Genomic DNA, 15,482 nt, shown 5'->3' on the forward strand with positions numbered 1-15,482 from the left:
TTCCTGAGTTACTGATGTCCAGTGGCAGGATGAAAGTTGACTCGAGATGGTCTGAAATTCAGTGGATGACCAGCTCTAAGTTCTCCACAGTGCCCGCTTCAGCTGCCTTCATTGCCCTCATAACAATTTTTTCTCTCTGCCCATTCCACCAGGGAAAGCCTTCATATACTTGGAGCAGAGATCCATGTAACTGACAGGTTTGAGGTCCATTGGTTACCTTCAACCAGCTTTATCCTGGTTTAGTCAGTTCATGAGGGTGTAGCCACAGCATATGCTAGGGCTTTTTGGAGACCCAGATGTGGCCAAGCAGTGCTAAACCCTGGGGTTAGAGAATGGCAAAAAAACAGGCTGACCTCAAGGAACTCACCTTCTAATAGGGGAAAAAACTTCATAAAAACAAGATACATCTACATATCTTTGTATATGTACATAGATATATAGGCAGACTGTGTACTGATGTGCCATCTCTTCTTGCTTTTAGAGAGAAACAGAGGTGTGTGTATATACACACACATGTATATGTAGATACTTAGAGAAAAATGTGAGGTTATCTGTAATTTTGTTGGGGTGAGAACTTCTTTCTTTAACATGTATGTATATATATGTGTTTATAATTAGACATGTTGCTATAGATATCTAGGCAGCAGATATGTGTATATATACATATACATACATGTGTATGTGTGTGTATACATATATATGGTGGGAGGGAGGGAGGGAGAGAGAGACAGAGAGAGAGAGAGAGAGACAGAGAGAGAGAGAGAGACAGAGAGAGAGAGACAGAGAGAGAGAGACAGAGAGAGAGGAGAGAGAGACAGAGACAGAGAGAGAGAGACAGAGAGAGAGAGACAGAGAGAGAGGAGAGAGAGACAGAGACAGAGAGAGACAGAGACAGAGAGAGAGACAGAGACAGAGAGAGAGAGACAGAGACAGAGAGAACGAACCAGACCTGGAGTCAGGAAGACTCCATTATCAGACACTGGGTGTGTGACCCTGGGCAAATCATTTAATTCTTGTTTGCCTCAGTTCTTCATCTGTAAAATGAGCTGGAAAGACAAATGGCAAACCCGCCAGTATCTTTGGAAAATCCCAAAAGGGGTCATGAAGAGGTTGAAATGACGGAACAAAAGCTCCTCAAGATCGTTAAGCTGGAGATAACCTGGGAGGGAAGGCATTACATTGTTGCAGAAATACAGAAGCCGGGATTTTAGCGGAGACTTAAAAGAAGCAAGGGCAGCCAGGAGGAGGAGGGGAGGAAGGAGCGCATTCAAGTGCCCATTTACAGAGCTTGCTAGGAAGGGCAAGGAGGTCACTGTGCTGGCTCTTAAGAATACATGGTCGGGAGTAAAGACGGCAAGGGGTCACGCCAAGAAAGGCTTTAAAAACCAAACACAATTTTGCACTTGATGCGGGAGGAGCTATAGGGCGGATGGGATTTTGTTCAGTAGGGAAGGTGGAGCCCAGGACTACCAGGCTTTGTCCCACTTTCCACATTCACTCGGGCCTGGGCCCGTGCGGAGCCAAACCCACTCAGTCTACCGGCTGCTGGGGGCGGGGTTGGGGCGGGCAGGATTGTCGTTTTTAATTTTATTGTTCTTTCAGCCCAGTTCATTTCCTGGATGCCTTCCTAAGTTTTCTTGTAGTTCCAAGAACCTCCTGTGACTTGGCTTTCCATTCTGGAAATTTCTGCCGTCCACCTGAAAGGACTCCCCCATCACACCCCAGTCCGCACGCCCCTCCCGCCCGCGGGCCTCCCTCCGCCCAGGGGGGCGGGCTCAGGGCGAGAGGACCAATCAGCACAAGTTTGTCCCAGTGCAGTTTCCGTCCGCTCCTCAGGAGGCGCTGCCCCTGCTGCTGGGGTGCGGGCGAGCAGTGGCGGTTGGGCCGGTGGCCGCAGTGGCGGCTCGGGGCTGGCTGCTCGCGGCTCGCGGCCATGGAGTGGGGCTCGCAGTCTGCGGCCGTGAGGCGGCTCCGTGTCGGCGGGGAGCGCCGAGGGATCCCGGCTGCCCCGGGGCAGGAGGAGCGGGAGGCCTCAGGGCAGAGGCCGCTCCTTGGGGCAAGCTCCCGGGACTGTTCGCGGAAGGGGAGCGACGGCAGCCGGGCCGCGGAGTCCGGGCTGTCTGAGGCGCGTGCCGCGCTCGCGCTCCTTCTCTACCTGCTCGGCCTCCGGCTGCTCGTGCAGCTCTCCCTGCGGCAGCTCATGCTGCCCGCCTCCTTGGGGCCCCGCCCGGAGTTCAGCGCGCTCCGAGCCCGGTAGGTGCCGCTTCGCTCCCCCTCCTCCTCCTACCCTCCCCCACGCGTGCCCACATCTTTGCGTGCAGCCCGGCATACAGTAAGCGTTTAATAAGAGCTCCTCAGCTTGACCAGCCTTCAGTTTGCAGTGGAACGAGGCGCCGGATCTGGAAGCAGAGGGGACTTGGGTTCAGATCCCGCTTGTGCTTCCTGTTTCCATGACCTTGGGCAAGTCACAACAGCCTTGGGCCTCAGTTTCCTCCGTAAATTGAGCAGGTTTGGTCCAGATGAACTCCAAGGCCCCTTTTGGCTCCACGTTATCCGAGCCTCCCTTTTCCAAGTCAAGTCCCACCAAGGACCGTTTATTAAACTTTTGCTCCACACTTAGCAGGCACCGGCCAGGGAAAGAAAGCACGGTCTGATAATGGTGTCTTTGCGGACTAGCTTTGCATCCTCTACCCCGCTGCAAGACTGGTTTCTTGTTAGTGAGCAGCCAGCACGTGGGAGCGGGAGGTGTGCATAGTTGTCTTCCTGTTATTTCGGGTAGGATCTTGAGGACTGGTCATCCTTTTGTGCCACGCGCTCTCCGCACAGTGCCTGGCACATAGCAGCCTCTCAGTAGATGCTGGCTGACTTGCGGACCTTTGTGACAAGATCAGACCTTTGGAGCTCCCGAGTTCTAACCCTGCTTCTGTTTACCATCCTACAACTCTGGGCGTGTTTTTAAACCACCAGACTTGTACTAGATGGTTATCTAGTGCCCATCCAGTTTTGGATACTGCAAATAAATGGAAGAATTGGGAATATATGCCATTTATGCTTTTTTAGCTTTTCAGAGACATGATTTACATTCTCCTCTCCTTTTTTGGAGTTACTTCTATTTACATGTAAGTCCCTGGGTTCTTTAAAAAAGCATAACCCTATCAGGATGATTTTGTATACTCTTTTATAAAGATTTTTTTTTTTTTGCTAATTTTGAGATGGAAAGAGGGTAGTGAGTTAAGTAGACTTGGTGGTTCCTTATGAAAAGTTCCTCATGCATCTCATTGTAAATTGAAATTAAGAGTATAGTAACCTATGTATGACAAAGGTAAAAACATTTCCACTAGACTACCTTACTAAAAAGTGGCTTTGGACACCGAGCAGAGAAGGCTTGTTTTCTTATGTAGTTTCTCTCTCATAATCTTTTGGAAGGAGGTGTAACTGCATACTTTTGCTGGTTATCTTTTTGCATAAGTTTAGTTTTGGCCCAAATACAACTTTATTAACAGGGTGGTTATTTGTGTGCCCCAGGAGGAAGTCATTCTGACTTTTAATCACATGAATCAGTCTATCTCTGTGTAAAGTTGTATTGTGTTACTGCCTAGCTCTTAGTAGGCATGAATGACTTTTGGACATACTTTTTATTGGTTTTGAAAAGTTGCTTGATTTGTTCATACTGTAAACTATTATATTGGGGTTTGTAAAAATAAATTTTTAATTCCAGACTTTTATGTCAAGTGATGAGGACCAAAAAGAATATATTAATAGAAATTTATAGAATATTTCAAAATATCCTTGATGTGGTGATGATCCCTTAATACTGATAAATGGTTATATAAGCTGTATAGATAGATGTGGCTTTTTCTGTAGTACTGTGGTGCTTTTAGCTTAGCAAATCTTTTATCATTTTACTCTTTTTGGTTTCTTGTAGGAATTATCTTGAACATATAACTTCTATTGGTCCCAGAACTACAGGAAGCCTAGAAAATGAAGTTCTCACAGTTAACTACCTCTTGGAGCAAATTAAACTGATCAAAGCTGAAAGCAGCAGCATTCACAAGATTTCAATAGATGTGCAACGACCAACAGGGTCCTTCAGCATTGACTTCTTAGGAGGATTTACTAGCTATTATGATAACATAACCAATGTTGTAGTAAAGCTGGAACCTAGCAATGGAGCACAGCATGCAGTACTGTGCAATTGTCATTTTGACTCAGTAGCAAATTCTCCAGGTATGCTCATGCTGTTATTAATCATTTTAAAATACCTAGGGAATATCATTTGTCTAAACCAGGGGCTCTTAACCTGGAGTCTGTGGGTAGATTTCAGGAGTCACTGAATTTGTATGAGAAAAAAAGTGCTTATTCATTTTCACTAACATCTACCTAACATTTATCATTTCCTTCAGTCATTTATTCTGAGAAGAGGGGACCTATAGGCTTCACTAGACTGCTAAGGTAGAGGGGGTCCATGACACAAAAAAAGATAAAGAACCTTTGCTCTAAACCCAGCTTGTGTGGTAATGATTATCATCCTTTCATGGATAGTCTTAATTACTTCTTTTTTGATGAGGGCAAGGGAAGTGATGGTGAGACAATCTCCCTATCTCAAAGTGCCATTTAGGGGTTAATTGCAAATGCTGACTGATACAGAAGTTTTAGTTTGCTTTTTCCACACTTGGCCTTTTTGCTCATGCTTAGGCAGCCTGGGACTGCCTGAGGGACAGGGACTCCCAGGGACTCACTCATATTAGTCCTATTGTCAGTGCATTCACCTTTTCTGCTTTAGCCTGTTATAACTCAGAACTCACAATCTTTAGACCAGCCAGTAGCAGAGATTATAGGCTTGTACTACCACTCCTGGCCATGGATATTCTTTTTTTGATAGCATTAACAATGTATTGAACAATAAATTGCCTTGCTGTTGTCCTGTAAATGACATCAATTTAGATTTTCTCTGTTGCTGTATTTGCTGTTTTAGAGGATATGAGGATTAGAAAGTTGCGAATTAACTGAGGATTTGCTCTTTGATTGTACACCAGACACATGATGAGTACCCTATTTTTCATTGTGGTAGCTATAGCAGGCCCATTGTCCACTGGTGCTGTCAGGCATTGAGTGTCATTTCTGTTCCAGAAATATACTGTCAGCTGTGATTTCACTTGGTATGTTGCCATTGACCTCTGCTTGGGGACTTTAGTTGCACTTGGGTGTATTATGCTGTTTTAAGTGCCAAATTAATAATTCTTGCCCAGACAATAGTTTAAAAAATTTTTTTTTCACAGTTTAAAATTTGATTAGGGTATCTATACTGGTACCCTACTAATTTGTATGTTTTGAAAAGTTGTAAGCTTAAAGAGAAGCTGAGAAAATACCAACAATCAAAAAAGAATAAAATGTCTAATAAAATCTTAACACTCCAAAATTTATATTTTGGTTAAAAAATTCAAAAAATAATATCACTTATAATTTCTTTGTATTCCTTTCTGATTTCCCTTTGTCTGGGTACTTAAAGAATTTTGTTCCTGCTATCCTTTTTAAATAAGGTGACGGTGTTACTTTATAATTCTCTTTCCTCCCTATATTACTTGGTAGAAATCTTGCTATATCTTTATGTATTTACATTTTTGTATTTTTGCTGTTACTAAGTTATTACATCAGCTAATTGTCGTTTTTATGGTACAATAATGTTTCTTTTTTTTTTTTTGCCATTCCTCTGTTATTGGATACGTAGATTATTTCCAGTTTTTGTTACTACATATAAAATAGGTCTGACTATTTTTGTGCAGATAGGTTTTTTCAAATATTTAGTCACATCCCTACAAGTGAGATCACTTACTTGGTCAAAGAATGTGATCAATTTTGTAACTTTTATTGTGTTTTCTGGTTGTTTTCTAAAAAAACTGCACCATTTTATGGTTTTACTAGAAAGTGATAGCATACTTATTTCCCTGCAGTCCTGCCAACACTGAATTTGATCAGTTTTACTTCCTTCGCTATTTTGGGTGTCAGGTTGTATCTCTGAGTTGTTTTAATTTTCACTTCTCAGATGATTAGAAGATTTTTAAAATAATGATACTAACAATTTTTGTGTTAAAAGAATTGTCAGTCCGCATCCTTTGGCCATTTGTTCATTGGTGATTTGGTATTACTCTTGTAAATCTGCATCATTCCTTCATGGAGTCTGGATGTCATATTTCTATCAGAAATATTTACTGCAAAGATACCTCATTTGCTTTTATTCTATTTTTTATTTTTTTTTTAAGCAATTGGGGTTAAATAACTTGCTCAAGGTTACACGGCCAGTTATTTCTGGGTGTGGTGCTGAGTATCTGAGCCCAGATTTGATCCAGGTCATCCTGACACTGGAGCCGGTGCTCTTACTCGCTGAGCCACCTGGCCGCCCCTAAGCAATTGGGGTTAAGTAACTTGCTTAAGGTTACACGGCCAGGTGATTCTGGGTGGGTGCTAAGTGTCTGAGCCCGGGATTCGATCTCCAGGGTCTTCTCAACACTGGAGCCGGTGCTGTTACTTGCTGTGCTACCTGGCCGCCCCCTCATTTGCTTTTAAAAAAAAATTTGGATAAACTGCTTTTCATTTTGCAAATGTAATTATTTTTATTTAATCAAATCCATGGATGTTATATTTAGTAATTTCTTCCATTTGTTCAGTAGAAGTTTTTACATGTGTAAACACATTTAGAATATGGATTTAATTTGCCTTTACTGTAGAAAGTGTGGTGAGTTTTGGGTCTCACATCATCTTTTGCTATATGGCTATATAATTTTCAAAGCAGTTTTTATTGAATTTGGGTTTTTTTCCCAGTGATTTTTATAGCTTTGGAATTTTAAACTACTGATCATTTTTAGGCAAGGCAAAATGTTATAGAGTGGTGGTGTCAAACTCAAATAGAAATGGGGGCCCCTTAAATCATACATAAGGATCCCTTCTGGCCACATATTGACCATATATTAACATTGTATTCTCTTGTATTTTTATTTATTTTGATAAATATTTCCCAATTACATTTTGATCTGGATAGGTTCAAGGCCTGCCTCTGCCGGACACATGGCTGTGTACTCCTAGAAGTCCCTAAACCTCTCAGTGCCTCAGGAAACTTAGAAAACTTTTAAGTTGCTTTGATAGAAGGAGTTTTCCCATTTGGAAATTGTTTTTATAAGTGAAATCACAGGTCCAGTCTCTGTCTTTAATCTTTTTATACATTTCATTTTATTTCCAGGTTTTCTCTCCATTGATCTTACTTTAAAAAATTCAGGTAGTTATAAAATTTCCATTAGAAAATCTGGCAAAGCAAATTTTTTAATTAATTAAAAATTTTTACAATTTTTTTTATAGTTTTCCTTGATGTACTTCTGTCTTTGTTTTTTCCAAATAAATCACCTAATATAATTGTCAGTTGTTCATTAATATTCACTTGAATCTATAAACTAATTTCAAAGTTTTGACATCTTTCTATTATTGATTTTACTTCAGCCAGGACAAGGGTGATTCTTTCAGTTCAGAGATTCTTTTAGAACTGCTGTCAAAACCTTTAGTGTTGTTTTTATATAAGTTTCAAGCATATTTTAGTAGATTAGTGCCCAGTTATTTGATTCATTTCCTCCCCCCCCCATTCATAGCATTTCTATTTAATTTTTCCTGATTTTTGTTAAGTGATATATAAAAATATAAGTCACTTTCATGGACTTGTATCTTACTGTTACTAAATTAATTTCTTATATCTGTTAATTTTTTGGTAGAGTTTTTTGGACTTTCTGCACATATAGTTATGTGACTCTTAATAGAGATATTTTAGCCTTTTTGTGGCTAGTACTTATTTCCTTAACGGTTTTTTTTTTTTTTGCTTATTAGTATGTCTATAACTCTGTCAAATAGATGTGGATTATAGTTATAGAATCATAGAATGAGAGCTGGTGGGACCTTAGACATTATTTAATCTAACCCTTTCATTTCCTTAGTTGAAGAAACCACTGGTAGTAACTTTGCTGGGATTTGAACCTGTCTTTTCCAAATTCATGGGTCTGGTCAACTTTCAAATAACTTCTAAGTGAGAGTTTCTCCATTGTATATAATTTTAGCCCTTGTTTTCCAATAGTCTTGTATTCAGGAAAGATCTTCCCATTACATTGCTTTTTAGTTTTTGACATAAATGGGTACAATTTTAATTACTTTGAAATTTGATTTTATAGCATTTTACTATTCTTACATTCCTGCTATTTTTATATACTGCTGTGTTCTCTTAGTTCTTGCTATTTAAAGGATCATTTATTCAACAAATGTTTATTAAATACTTCATGTGGAAAGTGCAAAGGAATCAATAATGTGACTTTCTGTAGTTATAAATTGCCAAGGTAAGTGTCACGAATTCTCCAAAATCATCTTCAAAAATTTGGGGGGAAGCTTCAAGTGGTAGAGGTAGAGTTCTAGTGGCAGGACAAGTAGTATAAGTTAAGGAAAATTCTTATAAGATACTGAGAGGATTCAAAGAGGGCATAACACTGTATGGAAGGACATGAGGTTATCAAATAATTATCTGATACAAGTTTGTTCATTTAGTATTATGAAAAGAGCCTTGGTTTTGTCATTAGATAACCTTGGTTTGAATATAGATTTTCCTGCTTATTTATTAACTCTTAAGTTTTCCTGGGCTAAAAATGTCTGGGACCATTTTTTATCTTTAAAAGGTGGGATGGGGAATGGACAGTTGGTAGTGGATGACTAGTTGGTAGTGATGGTAGTTGGGTTAGATGGTACCTAGTGTCCCTTACAACTCTTCTTCCATTGGGGATAATTCTCTCCAGGGCATGTGACCCATATTCATTCTCCTTTGTTTTCCCTTGAGTAATTTGCTGGTTTATGACACTTTTCTTTAGAATCATTCGCCTCCTAGTTGGATTAATCATTCAAAATATTCACTGCTTCTTATATTTAGCCAGAAGTGGGGAACCTACTGCATAGAGGCCACATGTGGCTTTCTAGATCCTTGGGTGTGGCCTTTTGACTAAGTCCAAGTCTATAGAACAAATCCTTTTATTAAGGGTATTTATTCTGTGAAGTTTGATTCAGTCAAAGGGCCACAGTTGAGGACCTAGAGGGCCACATGTGGCCTTGAGACTATCCCTACTTTAGACCTTTTCCCTACAATCTCATTAGTGTCATGAACCAGAGTTAGAAAAATGTTTTATTAGAACTTAGCTACCTTTTTTTATATTTTGTTCCCATTACATATAAAAACAATTTTAAAAAATTTTTTTGAGCTCCAAATTCTCTCTTCCTCTCATACCTCCCCACTCCTTGAGAAGGCAAGTAGTTTGCTCTAGATTATACATAAGCAATCATGCAAAACATTTCCATGTTAGCCATGTAGCAAAAGAATGTAAAGACAAAAAAGCCAAGAAAAATAAGGAAAATTTTAAAAGTATGCTTTGATCTGCATTCAGACTCCAGTTCTTTCTCTGGAGGTGGATAGCATTTTTCATTATAAATCCTTCAGAATTGTATTGGCTCATTGTATTGCTGAGAATAGCTATATTGCTTAGCTTTAGCCAATGTAAAATATTCCTTACTACTTTGCTTAAAGAATTTAAAAAATTCATCATATAGATCACTGTATATCAGTGTGTTGAGAAAAACCACATTTTGATCATCTGAAACGTGATGATTCTGATGATTAAACTTTTCTTGGGCTTTTGAGTTAGTGACAGCATTTTTTTTAGAGGTTATATTGATGCCTTTTTAAAAAAATCAGTCATTTCCAGATTTATCTATAAATTGCATTTGCTTTCTAAGAAATCTTGTTCTTTTTTTTCCCGAGGTCTGCTAATCAATGCATTTAGGGAGCTAGGTGGCACAGTGGATAGAGTGCCAGGCCTGAAGTTAGGAAGACTCATTTTTCTGAGTTCAAATCTGGCCTCTGACACTTACTAGGACCCTGGCTAAGCTAGGGTTTGTATAATAACTTTGCCTCAGTTTCCTCATCTGTAAAATGAGCCAGAGAAGGAAATGGCAAACCACTCTAGTATCTTTGCTCAAGAAAATCCCAGATGGGTCCACGGAAGAGTCAGACATGACTGAACAGCAACAGCAAGAAAAATAATGGCATTAGTAAGTCTGTTTTATTAGAGACTCAAACCTGAGTTTCTAAGTCCCATCTCTGCTATTTGCTGTCTCTCTTATCATGACTATATATCCATTTGTATACATGTGCTTCACTTAGCTCATTTGTGAGAAGGAGGGGATTGGTTTAGATGATTAAACTCTTTTCTAGCTCTAAGTCTGAGTCTTTGAGAAGACTTCGTCATCAGATTATACTGGGTCCAAGAGGAGCAATTTTATTTGTGTATGGGCAGGAATTCTTCACCTTTTTGGTGTCCTGGACCCCATTGGCAGTGTTTGATGAAGCCCACTATTCAGAATGATGTTTTTAAGGGCATAATATACCATGAATTACAACAGATACCACAAAGAAATGAATCCATAGACCCCAGTTTATGAAGCCCTAGTTTAGGGCTTTTTAAAGTGTGACCAGTCACATTTTCTTTATGTGACCAGTGTTGAAACCTTAAAGGAAGGTCCTTTTTTGGTTAGTTCATTTTTGGAGGATATCCACAGTTACTTCTAATTTTAAGTGTTGTAGAATTAATTGAAAGCACTGGATTCAAAGCCAGAAAAAACACTTTACTCACATCCCCAAGCTTGACTTTTCTCTGCCTTTGTGTTTACCTCTCCTGCCTGTGTTTTCCCATCTGTAAAAATGACTAGAAGAGAGTGTGGCCTTGTTTAGTATAAAGATTAATTTTCAATATAAACAACTGTGGGTTCCCACATGACAGTAGTTAGAACATTGGCATTTGTTGGTAGAAAAAATATGTGATGGCCAAAAGTAATTATGAATTCAGTAACATTTTAAAACTATATTTTGTGGGAGCTAAATGGAAATCGCAGTGACAGTGCTTACTATGTACATTTGTGAATTATTGGATTCCTGACAATAATGCTTTGATTCACAGGTTGGGAACCATTAGACCTAAATGATCCTAAAGGTCCCTGCAAGCTCTAAATCTTATAATGTCTTTATAAGTTAAATAATAAGAAAGCATATAGCACCTATAAATTTAACACAGCAATTTGGTTATTCCAGGGTGGGGAACCTCATGTGTAGCTTTTTTGACTGAATCTAAACTTCACAGAACAAATCCCCTTAATAAAGGATTTGTTCTGTAAAACCAGCACTCCATCAAAAGTCCAAACCCAAAGGGCCTAGAAGGCCACAGCCTTGAGGCTGCAAGTTCCTCACCCCTAGGTTATGCTGTGTACAAAGTACTTTTGTAAGTACTTAAGGAGATTCAAAATAAGAGGAGTCTATACCCTCAGGGAATTTATAATCTGATAAGATTATAATAAGATACCATATTAAAGATGGATACAAGAGGAAAGTATAAAGATATACCATGTGGTTTTGATAGGTGATCAGAGGAGGGAGTGATCCCTTCAAGCTTCAGTACTGAGGTCCAGGGATCAGGAGTTTTAGCATGGCAGACTCAGTTTTTAAATTGAGCCTTAAATGATAAGAGTTGTTAGCAGTTAGAAATAGGTATGGGAGGGGGAAGGGGTGGAGGGCATTTTAAGAGTAGGGAAAAAACTAGTAGTTAAGTTTGGATGGAATATAGAATACAGAAGGTAGGTAGTGTCATGTAGAGCTGGATTGGGTAGGGACATGGATTAGAAACTATGACTTTAGCTAATGAGAGCCTGAACCAGGGTAATGGCATTGGGAATGGGAAGATATTGGAAGTATTTAAATTTGATGATCCCAATAGAATAAACAATGAGAGAAATGACTAGTTAAACTTCATTTATAGTCATGTTGGATCAGGTTATGAAGGCTATAAAAACAACAATTTAGAAACACATTTCATGTTGCAGATCTATCATTTCTTTTCCAAAGGTGCCAGTGATGATGCAGTTAGCTGTTCAGTGATGCTTGAAATCTTACGAGTTTTGTCAACATCATCAGAAGCCTTACAGCATGCTGTCATATTCCTCTTTAATGGAGCTGAAGAAAATGTCTTGCAAGTAGCTATCACTATTTTGAATACTAGGCTTGATTAAATGTCTGTTATTTGAGAGAAAAAAAGTTGTATGCAAATGATAGATGGGATGTTTGTACCTCATTTCTGGCAGCACTGTGAATGAATGCATGGGTGAATGAAAAGGTATTTATTATTAAGTGGTTACTATGTTGGACCCTGTGCTAAATTGGGAATACAAGCACAAAAGAGAAAAAGTTTTTGTCCTCAAATTTCTTAACATTTTAATAGGCATGTGTAGGGGAATGATGGCTAGAGAAAGGTTTAAAAATAAGCTCCAGAAGTAACTTTTGCTTCTTTTTACAAAAACAGTTCATGAAAATCTAAACTTTTTAAAACAGAAAGTAGAGATTAGGGTCTTTCATATTACATGAACATACTTAAGAAACAAACCGTTGCAATGTTTCTTTTTTTTTTTTTAAAGCAGTTGGGGTTAGGTAACTTGTGCAAGGTTACACGGCCAGTTATTTTGTGTGGGTGCCCAGTATCTGAGCCTGAACTGATCCTGGGTCCCCCAACACCAGGGCCGGTGCTCTTACTCACTGAGCCACCTGGCCACCCCTGCAATATTTCTTTAAATAGTGATTTGGAATTTTATCTGTGCTCCAGTTTCACTGTGAAATGAGGTGGTTGTATTAAATATCTAAGGTTCCATTCAACTTGTAGGATTTTATGATTGAAACTGTTCTCAGATACTAATTTTGGTTATTAAATGTGTTATAAACTTCATAACATAATAGTTTCCCCAAAACTCATTATTCGAAGAGTTGCTTAATATTTTTGCCACTCTCTTAATAGTTATTCTAGTAGTGGATTTTTTTTTTTTAGTTAACAGGTCTGGTTTGTAGACAACTTGTGACAGTAGTTCCCTTCAAAAATTGATGTACTTCTAACATATGCATCTCCCAGTTTCTTCCTCCACTTCTTTATTTTGGCATCTATTTCTTTTTATCTCCCATTGTTCTTTCTCCCTAGGATAGGGGTGGGAGAGAGATAGCCCCCTGGCTTCACTAGTAGTACTGAGGCCTAAAGAGGTTGATGAATCTGCCTATTCATATACTTTCACTCAGTTTATCTTTCCTAGAGTTTAAGGGTTGGAGTCACACATCCTTACAGTAATTATATGAGACAGACAAGCAGATATTATTCCTATTTCATAGATGAGAAAATTGAGACTCTCCACGGTGACTTGGTAATGTTCACATTGTGTATTAGATGAGAGGGACTGGACTTGACCCTTGAATTAAATTCTCTTAATCATTTACTGTTTTTTTTTCCTACTGTAGCACCCTGAATCCTAGCTACATTTGTTCTTTCTTAGTTACTACTTTTGAGAAAATGTATTTTGTGTCTCCTATTCTTCGTTAAAGAAGTTCTTTCCATATAAGTGAATAAGATGTGATGGTGCCTTACAACACAACTTATTTTTTTTTTCTATATTTTTTCATTAAGGCCAGTCATGGCTTCATTACTCAGCATCCCTGGGCTAATTTGATTCGTGCATTTATTAACCTGGAAGCAGCTGGTGTTGGAGGAAAAGAGCTTGTATTCCAGACAGGTATGTGATCAGGCATTTTAGATGAACTGTTTCTTTTGAACTTAAATTCTCATACTGAAATAAATATTTTTTTCTTTAGAGTTTGAAAATTATATAGGATGTCTCCCAAAAGTACTGCTGTAAAAAGATTAAGAAGCTCATGTGTACAAGATTTAGATTATAAAAAGTGTTACGAATTTTAAAATTGGCATCTACCCAGATATTTAGGAATTTAATTTTGTAGTTGAATTTATTCAGTACTGTATATTTTTAGGAAGCATATAAAAATAATAATATTTAAGCAATGCATTATTTCATATTTCTTTTCAATTTATTAATATTATAAAATTGTACAAGTATTCCAGGATCAGTGCCAGCATACTTAATGCTATTCCAGTTTACAGATCTTAACCTTATAGCAGATATTGGATTCTTGTCTTAATTTGTCCATTAATACAAGTTTACATAATGCCTTGTGACAAGAGATTTTTCATTTCTGGAAATTTTGAAAAGGGAAAGGAAGGGTCAGGGTCATTTAAATTATGAGGATTGTTTGATTTAAATAAAATTTTTTTTACTCTGAGATGTAGCTAATGTGTTGAATTGTTTTCCTTAACTGTTCGGATTTTTTTTGGGTAATCACTTCATTTATTTATCTATTTTTAGTTTTTAGCATTCATTTTTACAAGATTTTGAGTTACAAATTTTCTCCCCATCTTACTCCTTCCCCCAGTCTCTTATATTCCCCCCATTCTTCCACTTACTTTCTTGTAGGGCAAGATTGATTTCTGTTCCCCATTGCCTGTCTGTCTTATTTCCCAGTTGCATGTAAAAACAATTTTTAAACATTTTTTTTACATTTATTTTTTAAAACTTTGAGTTCCAGATTCTCTCCCTTCTTCCTTTCTCACCTACCCCCACTGGGAAGACAAGCAATTCAGTATAGTTTATAAATATGTAGTAATGCAAAGCATTTCCATAGTAGTCATATTGTAAAAGACCAGCTATAGTTCCTTCCATCCCATCCTGCCCCCACATTTATTCTGTTTTCTCCTTTGACCGTGTCCTTTTTCAAAAGTATGTGCTTCTAACTACCCTGTCCCCCAATCTGCCCTCTCTTCTATCATACCCCCTTTTATCCCCTTCCTCCCTACTTTCCTGTAAGGTAAGATAACCAATTGAGTGTGTATGTTATTCCCTCCTTAAGCCAAATCCAGTGAGAGTAAGGTTGACTCATTCCCCTTCATCTTCTTGCTTTTCCTCTCCATTTTAACTTCTTACTCTTGCCTCTTTTATGTGAGATAATTTACCCTATTCTATCTCTCCCTTTCTCCTTTTCCCAATATATTCCTCTCTCACTTCTTAATTTTATTTTTAGATAGCATCCCTTCATATTCAACTCACCCTGTGTCCTCTGCCTATATATACATGTACATAGATACACATACACACGTACAAATATATCCACATATACACCCACCTATATATACACACATCCACGTATGTATTCCCTTCAACTATCCTCATACTGAGAAAATTCTCATGACTTGCAAATATCATATTTCCATGTAGGATTGTAATTAGTCCAACTTTAATAAGTTCCTTATGATCTCTCTTTCTTGTTTACCTTTTCATGCTTCTCTTGCTTCTTGTATTTGAAAGTCAAATTTTCTGTTCAGCTCTGTTCTTTTCACCAAGAATGCTTGAAAGTCCTCTATTTCATTGAATGTTCATATTTAACCCTGAAGTATTATACTCAGTTTTGCTGGGTAGGTGATTCTTCGTTTTAATACTAGCTCATTTGATCTCTTTTAATATCATATTCCAAGCCCTTTGAACCC

General features: G+C 38.3%; 1 protein-coding gene across 1 annotated transcript in view; it reads left to right on the top strand.

Moving 5' to 3' along the window:
• Positions 1 to 1,828: 1,828 nt before the first annotated feature.
• ERMP1 (endoplasmic reticulum metallopeptidase 1) overlaps positions 1,829 to 15,482 on the top strand; it is a 58,097-nt gene continuing 44,443 nt past the window's right edge. The window contains exons 1-4 of the mRNA XM_069090784.1: positions 1,829 to 2,253; positions 3,926 to 4,227; positions 11,963 to 12,090; positions 13,557 to 13,662. Coding sequence (XP_068946885.1) covers positions 1,934 to 2,253; positions 3,926 to 4,227; positions 11,963 to 12,090; positions 13,557 to 13,662 — 856 coding nt within the window. The 5' untranslated portion in view covers positions 1,829 to 1,933. The remainder of the gene's footprint in view (positions 2,254 to 3,925; positions 4,228 to 11,962; positions 12,091 to 13,556; positions 13,663 to 15,482) is intronic.

The sequence above is a fragment of the Petaurus breviceps genome, unplaced genomic scaffold (genome assembly GCF_028583685.1).
Source record: "Petaurus breviceps papuanus isolate PSGF00001 unplaced genomic scaffold, PetGlider_PUasm1.0 187, whole genome shotgun sequence".
NCBI classification, from domain to species: domain Eukaryota; kingdom Metazoa; phylum Chordata; class Mammalia; order Diprotodontia; family Petauridae; genus Petaurus; species Petaurus breviceps.